At 38.3% G+C, this 8,617-nt stretch overlaps 1 protein-coding gene across 1 annotated transcript; it reads right to left on the bottom strand.

The window, feature by feature from the left end:
- Nucleotides 1-4,973: 4,973 nt before the first annotated feature.
- Nucleotides 4,974-7,766, bottom strand: LOC130666896 (uncharacterized). Its single transcript, XM_057468221.1, has 2 exons — nt 6,077-7,766; nt 4,974-5,668 (listed from the first exon to the last, which is right to left on the bottom strand). The coding sequence occupies exons 1-2, from the start codon at nt 7,764-7,766 to the stop codon at nt 4,974-4,976; spliced, it is 2,385 nt and encodes a 794-aa protein (XP_057324204.1).
- Between the last annotated feature and the right edge of the window lie 851 nt (nt 7,767-8,617).

The raw sequence follows: 8,617 nt of genomic DNA, 5'->3' as shown, positions 1-8,617 counted from the left end.
GCACGGTATCGATAAAACACCAGTGCTGCCTTATCTGCCAGGAGATATTCCGCAAATTGTTGAGAATGACCGTTGCCGTATTTATTGGAACGTGCCATTCGCAACAACTCGGAAAATAGATCACAACAAACCTGATATTGTGCTCTTCGATAAAACCACTCGTGACATTTATGTCATTGAGTTCTCAGCACCTGCTGAGTATAACATAACGGTTAAAGAAGAGCACAAACACGAGATATATCAGGATCTCCTGTTTCAAATTGGCAAACTTCACCCAGGCTACCGTGTCAAACTCGTCGTCCTCATTGTTGGCGTCCTAGGAGGGATGAAACAGTCATTTGTGTCTGCATTAGCTAGAATACCAACTTGTTCAGCGCAAGTTGAGTTTCTGGCATCGCGGATGCAAAAGGCTGTTATTCTCGGGTCTCTCCGTCTCCTAAGGCAACGAAACTTGACCTGCTGCGCATGCTGATCATCTTGTTGGTGAAGCATCGCAGCAGTTACGATGGCGCTCAGCTGAGGCCCTCGGTAGAGTCGGACTATCGGGGATAACCCCCTGAGCATTTAACAACAAAAAAACAATAATAATAATAATAATAATAAAAATAAATATAATAATAATAGTATAAATTGTCGTGTCTAATTTCAGCCATTTTTAAGCTTCATTGTCGGCTTTTTTTCAGCCATTTTTCGGCCGAGAAAGAAAATTACTTTTTTTCCAGTTTGAAATATTTTCATCTGGGTACTCATATATACGTATATAAAAATATTATTGAACATTTTCTTAAATTAAAATTTGACAACGTCGCATATGCTCTGCCAGTTGCTGTATAGTGTACTGAGTATATGTTTAAATTTACCGCTGAAATGATACTATGCATACTCGAGGACAGCGTTTTCAGTTTGTTTTTTTTTTCAATTCACCACCATGTATATTTTTTCATTTATTGTTGAACTTTGCGTTGCAATATGTCAATAATGAAATAGTGACTACTTTAATTTTTTTTAATAAATTCAGGACAAATTCATTAATTTTCTGTTAGTTTTTCAAAAGTTTCTGACTGTTAGTTTTTTTTATTAAAATCTCGAACGTAACTTTTATATAAATCTCGAACAAATTATTTCATACAACTGTATGTATTTAGATTACTTGTTTGAAAATGTACCGATTTCGATCTCATAATTTCAGTATGATGTCGACAACCAAGCTGAACGATTGGGTGTGGAAGATGTACATGACCAAGATGAACGTCAGCCTGGCTATTCCCACCAAGATGACGAGCGTAAAAGTAATGAAAGTACCAGATTTGATGAAATGCATAACATTGATTCGGAAGAAAGCGATGATGAAGATCTACATCCGGAAATAAGTCTCGCACTCACAAATCTTGATGTATGATATGATGGAAATGCTGATAAAGATGATGACGGCGATGATGAAAATAATGACGGTAATGATGCTCATGATAATGATAATAATCATGATGTCGATGACGACTATTACGGTGATGATGATAATGATGAGGATGATGATGATGATGATGATGATGACATAAATGAAATTGATCATGATGTCGGTACCAAGGGCCGTAAAAATAGTTTGAAAGAGACTCCATTTCTTAATGTAAACATTGAACCAAATCTCGAAATACCCTTGATTCCTAAGCAAAATCTAACTGTTAAAGATTAAGATTAAGATTAAGATTAAGATTAAGATCACTTACTTGCTGCAACTGCAACAGCAGTTAGACATAAGTTATCGTACGAGGCTACTTTGGACCAACTAAAATGGATAAAGTCGACGTATCATGCCAATTGTATACCGACAAATAAAGAACAACTATGAAAACTTTTGGGTCGTAGTCATGATATTTTAGCATACCATTATTATTGTCGTAATTGCCATGAGTACTTGGGTGAAAAGAGCAAGGAGACAAATGAATTTGAAAAAAATTGTATCTGTGGATCTTCAGAATCAAATTTAGGCTACTTCATATACATAAGTTTGACTGCTCAAATTAAAGAACTTATGTCAATACCTAATATTTCAGAGTCTTTGAAATATAGATTTTGGAGGACAAAAAAAAATGCAGATGCTTACGAAGATATTTACGATGGACGAGAATATAAAGCTTTATGTTCACCGGGAAAGTTTTTGGAAAATTGGTTTAATTTGTCATTAACGCTTAACACCGATGGCTGTAACGTCGCCAAATCATCTAATACAAGTGCGTGGCCGGTGTATGTACATATAAACGAATTACCTCCACACATGCGAAAAAAACATATGCTCCTTGCAGCAATTTATGTTGATCAGCATCATCCAGTAATGAATTATTTTCTAAAACCGTTCACGAATGAAATGAATAAACCTTTCTCGACAGGTGTAAAATAGAAATCTCCTGATCCACTAGAGGTAACATCAAAGTTTATTGTAACGACATGTAGCTTCGATTCCCCAGCGAAAGCTGCAATGACGTGCTTAAATGAATTCAATGGATTTTATGGATGTTTACATTGTTATGCTAAAGGACGAAGTCTAAGACCCGGTAAATTTGTTTATCCATTCAGGCAATGCTATAAAAAGCAACGGACTGATGCGGAATTACGAGATGATATGGCTTACGCTTTCGATAATAATACTAAGCGACATGGAGTTAAAACAGTCTCGTCGTTAATAGCTTTACCGTTATTTCTTATGCAATGGAGTTGTTGTCGAAGCTATGCACGCAGTTTATCTAGGAGTAGCTCGTCAACATACGCGACTTCTTCTTAAGTCAGCTAAAGCTTCCTATTATGCAGGAAGTCCTAAGAGTATGGAATTAATAGATAAATGCTTGTTAGCTATAAAGCTACCATCATGTCGTTCCCGCAAACCAAGATTGATAACAAGTTATCAGAAATGGAAAGCTTCGGAATGGCGTAATTGGTTAGATTACAGTACAATTTGCCTAAAAGAAGTATTGCCTGAAAAGTTAGCCACCTTGCACTTCTATCAGAAGCCGTCCATCACTTAAATAGTGACTGCATCACTTCAGATATTCTGGATCGTTGTGATTTGTTATTAAAAGCATACATTAAACTTTTTGAACAATATTTCGCTCTTGAAAATATGACTTCCAACATGCACTCGATGACGCATTTAGTAGACGTTGTCTGAAACTGGGGCCCAATATGGGTACATGAAGCATCTACATTTGAGTCTATGAATAAAACAATTATGGATTTCGTTACAAGTTCTTTCGCTCAAACTGACCAAATCGCAACGCGCTTTCTCATAAAAAAGTATTTAATAAATACCTTGCATGATGAAAAAGTTTCTGATGAGACAAAAAAATTTGTTGCAAAGCAAATTAAAATTCGTTTTGAGCAAAAAAACCTTCATTATGTAAAAAATCGCTTAGTTGGATTGAGAAAAATAAAAATTCGAGCGCCTACAGACAAAAAACGAGCTGCTTTGCATGGAGTAGATTATGATCCTGAAAATATATACTGTTTCAAAAAAATCAAATTGAATGGACAAAACTACACGTGTGAAAATATGAAAAAGCTAAAATTCTGTAATTCTGTTATTTATGATGGTAATGGGACGTTTGGTATAATAACTACCATGATTCAGTTTCAAAACAATGATGAAACAATTGGTGGAATGTTCATTAAATGTTTTCAACAGGTTGGGCAAGCATTCAATAATCAACATGTCCAACAAGCGAAAACTTCAGATCATTTAATTTTTGTTAAGGAATCAACGTTGATCAAACCAGCCGTTTTGATTGAAACAGGAAAAAACTTGTATTTAATTAAACAAACAAACTGCTGGGAAACTGACTGAGATTTCTCCGTTATTGAATTGCTGGTTTTACACACAGATAAAACAGTTAACTTGAATCTAGAAAAATACTCTTGATTCCAGGAATTTTTTTTTATCGATTCGGAAAATAAAAATTTACTTACATCAAGAAAACAGTTATCTTCTAATTTGTATGTTAAATCAAAATTTTTGGTCTCATGTCAACGTATTTTTACGCTTAAACCAGGAAATTTTAAATTTCGCTTCAAAAAAAAATTTTTTTTTGGAGCAATAGAATTTACTATCCTAAACTAAAAGAAAGTTTTTGAATCAAGTGTTTCGTTTTTATCGAATCAAAAAAGAAAATTCGGGAGACTATAATTTTATTGAATCAAATTAATTGATTTTTCTGTGTATTACTTTACACAAAGTACTTACATTTAGATCGCAACACATTATTTTGATTCTTATAAATATGTCGTCATTAAGTAATTGAAATTACGGTCATTAAGTACTTATTATGAATATATTATCAAAATTTGTTAACAACTGTATGTAAATATCTTGATGTAAATAAGTTCAATTATCAAACAATGTTAACCTAAGTAAATGGTTATTTGGTATTTTTTTACAAATAAAGTAATGTAGACTATATGTCAGGATAACTGTGCCAAGATTTAGTGTAAAAAATAAATTAAAAAATGACAAATATTAATAATCGTTTATGTGTATAACAATTAACAATTTTGGATAAAAAAACTAATTATTTCCCTTCACGCATTGGTAGTCTGTCAATTTTTTTTTATATTATCTCTTGAACGAAATAAACGATTTTAGTCTCGATTGAGGCAATTGACGTAATTATTTTATTAGAAGATCTAGTTAATTTTTTAAATCAACAGGAATAAAAGTCTGAAAGAAATTCTGAAAGTGAAGCTAATTTTTAAAAACTATACTTTCGAGTTTTCAATAATGATGGCTTCGCCTTCTTCTTCATCCCCACTTGGATCAGTGGGCGGAGCTTGAGATGAGAATGGGACCGGTGGAGCCGCCTGCGCATGATAACGCGCCGACGCAACTCTAATTAACCGGCCTCAGAGTAGCGACGTGAAACGCAAGCGCGGGAGATTCGAACATTCTCCCCGCCTTCGCCAACTCGTTGGAGAAGATACTGATGAGATGGTTAGAGATGAGAATCTTCCTTGGCGGTTGAAATGGGTAACAGAACCAGCTTGGTAACTGGTCTGGTAAATGTTGAGGTGGCAGTCTTGACAGTGACGACTCTAGTAAGACCACCACTACCAGGATGGAGATGAGTAACTCTGGCAAGAGGCCACTTGGATGGTGGATACCTCTCGTCCACTATGAGAACCAACGAACCAATCTTGATATTATGGTGAGATGTATGCCACTTTGAGATGGATTGGTGAGATTGCAGACATTCAGCAGACCAGCGTTCCCAGAAATACTGAAGTCTTTCTTGAATTCTTTGATAAAGTGAGAGACGAGATGTTGGTACACTGGTGAGACATGGTTCAGGTCCAGTGTTGAGTGGCGCACCTCGGATAAAATGACCAGGGGTGAGAGCTGAGATGTCCTCAGGGTCATCAGTAAGTGCACTGAGTGGCCTTGAGTTTAATAGGGCCTCAACTTGAGTGAGGAATGTTGAAAAATCTTCATAGGTGAGCAGTAGGTCAGCAATGGTGCGTTGGAGATGATGTTTGACAGATTTTACAGCGGCTTCCCACTTGCCACCCATGTGTGGAGCACCAGGTGGATTAAAAATCCACTGAGTTCCGTCTGAGGTGAGAACTTGCTGGAGATGAGATGATTCGTTGAGTGCACCGGTGAGAAGTTGTTTGAGAATGACATCTGCCCCTTAAAAGTTAGTACCACAATCACTGAAAAGGGTTTTGCAGATGCCACGACGACTTGTGAACCTCCTGAACGCCTTGAGAAAGCCTTCTTCAGTGTAATCACTTACAGCTTCCAAGTGAATTGCAGAAGTTGAGAAGCATACAAAGACGGCAATCCAGCATTTGTAGCAGCGTGTACCTCGTCCTTGAAAGTATTTTAGCTGAACAGGACCAGCGTAATCTACGCCAGTACTTTCAAAGACGAGTGATGGTGAGACTCGAGATGTAGGCAGTTGACCCATCAACTGTTGAGATCGCTAAGCTCTCTGTCTTACACAGACAACACAGCGTTGAATGTGAGATTTAATTGGGATTCTTCCCCCAAATATCCAACACTTCTTGCGCACGGCAGCTAGCGTCAGTTGCGTACCTCCATGCATTGTGCGAGCATGCGCATCAGAGATGATGAGATAAGAGAGATGACAATTCTTTGGTAGTATGGGTGGATGCTTGCTGTCCGTGTCGAGATGAGAATTTTGCAGTCGTCCACCAACTCGTACAATGTCCGTAGAATCGATGTAAGCTGTGAGACGTGAGAACGGATGAGATTTCAAAAACGGTTTGTTTTGAGATAATTGCGAAATCTCGTTCTTGAAATATTTTTGTTGAGTTGTTTTGATCCAGAAATACAAAGCTGAATGTAAATCAGCTGGTGTGAGTGGTGAGATGTGAAGAGATGATGCAGGAATTTTCTTGAAGACTGCAACTGCTCGCTTCACAATTGCAGTGATTCTGAGCAACTTGGTGAGATTTGATGATGATTCAAGCAAGTCACCAAGTGGTAAACTTGGACTGGTGACTGCGAGATGAGATTGGGCTGATTTGCGTTCAGTGTTCACTTCAGGATCTTCTTGAGATGTGAATTCTGGCCATTGGTGAGATGGCTCTAGTAACCAGATTGGACCTGACCACCAGAGTATATGAGATTGTAGTTGAGATGGAGTCAAACCCCTGAAAGCACAGTCTGCAGGATTCTGTTTTCCTGAGATGAACTTCCAGTTGGCTGCTGGTAGATTTTGTTGAATGGATTGAACTCTGTTTTTTACAAACTCTTTCCATTTACTTGGTTCTTGTTTGATCCAGGCAAGAGCCACCGCTGAGTCTGTCCAGAGATAAACTGGAACATCTTGTAGATTGAGAGTTGTTTGCACGTGAGAGATGAGTTCAGTGAGAAGCAGAGCTGCTGATAGTTCGAGACGAGGAATGGTGAGACGTTTCAGTGGTGCAACTCGAGTCTTTGCACAGACAAGAGTGATTTTAGCTGGTGTGAGATGATGATGAGTCTTGATATAGACAGCAGCCGCCATGGTATGCTGTGACGCATCAGAAAATCCATGTATCTCGATGTTCGAGGTGTCTGATGAGATGTTTAACCAGCGAGGAATTTTAAGTTGTGATAATTCAGGTAATTCATCTCGGAATTTCTTCCAACGGTGAATTATCTGAGGTGAGAGTGAATCGTCCCATCCAATTTTTTCTAGCCATAGATCTTGCATCAAGATCTTGGCTTTGATGACTACCGGTGAGATGAGTCCCAGTGGATCAAATAACTGGGCTGTTTCAGATAAAATTGATCTTTTGGTGATGGCAGCCTTTTGAGATGTATGACCAGTGAATGTGAGATGATCTGGTTGACACTTCCACGAAAGTCCAAGAATTTTGGATGTAGATTCATTGAACTCGTGTGAATTTGAGATGTTAGATGATGACAATTTGCTGAACTGAGGATGGTTGCTTTTCCACTTGGCTAGTGGAAAACAACCAGCAAGACATATTGCTTCCACTTGAGATGCGATGTTGTTGAGATGATTGACATTATCAGCGCCCCCGCAGATATCATCCACGTAACTGCCTTTTTCAAAAGGTTCGACAGCTAGTGGATACTTATCTCCTTCATCGATGATCAGCTGTTTGAGAACACGGCCAGCAAGGTATGGTGCTGGACGCGTGCCGTATGTAACGGTGGTGAGATGATATGATTGAGGTTGGTTGTCATCATCTACCCAGAGGATCCGTTGATAGTCCCAATGATCTGGATGAACATTAATTTGACGGAACATCTTTTTGATGTCCGTGGTGAAGATGAATTGGTGTCTTCTGACATACAGTAAGACATCAAAAATGTCAGACTGCAGTTTTGGACCCGTATGAATCATGAAGTTGATCGTTGGATATGAGATGGTGAGATCTGCTTGGTGATTGTTGTGATTGAGATGATACTGGACCAAGTATGGACCAGCCAAAAATTGTTTTGATGGCAACTGGATCACCAAGTGAACCAGTTTGAACTCCAGGTTTGATAATTTTCCCATAACAATCTGCGCCGATGAGTAGATCAATTTTATCAGACTTGAAATAGTCTGGGTCAGCTAATTGCAGATTGTTGAGATGATTCCATGAATGTTTCTTGATTGAAACAGCTGGCAGCTCAGCTGTAAGTTTATTGAGAATGTGTGCAGAGATGATGACACTATCATCAGAGTGAAGTGAGGTGAGTGAGATGTTTACAGCTCCAGATGTACTTCCGGATGATACACTGCCAACTCCAACAATTGGAATTTGAGATGAAATGATGTCAAGTTGACAATTATTGACTATTGTCCGTGATATGAGAGTGAGTTCTGACCCAGGGTCGATGAGAAGGCGGATAATTTGATGATTATCATCGGCGTAGTTGAGAACGGCCTTGGCAGTGGCCAGTAAGACACTGGGTCGTGATATTGCTCTTGAGATGTCATGCGAGTGGTTTATTTGTACTGAGTTGAGTGCTGCTGATTGAGATGATATCTTGACATCATTGACGTCAACTTTTGTTGCACTTGAGGTGAGGTGAGAACTGGTTGTCAAGCGTTTGAGATGAGCTGAGAGTGAGAAACACAAACGAGGTGAGATGAGATTAGAGTCATTGAGG

Source organism: Microplitis mediator, chromosome 4 (genome assembly GCF_029852145.1).
Source record: "Microplitis mediator isolate UGA2020A chromosome 4, iyMicMedi2.1, whole genome shotgun sequence".
Classification (NCBI taxonomy): Eukaryota; Metazoa; Arthropoda; class Insecta; order Hymenoptera; family Braconidae; genus Microplitis; species Microplitis mediator.
The sequence above is the reverse complement of the archived record's forward strand: the minus strand, read 5'-3'. Positions and strand labels throughout refer to the sequence as shown.

Excerpts from the sequence above, each read along its gene's own strand:
- LOC130666896 (XM_057468221.1), bottom strand. The coding sequence starts at position 7,766 with ATGTTCCGTCAAATTAATGTTCATCCAGATCATTGGGACTATCAACGG. Across the intron at positions 5,669-6,076 it reads TGCTCGCACAATGCATGGAG|GGGCAGATGTCATTCTCAAA; the intron begins GTACGCAACTGA and ends CTAACTTTTAAG.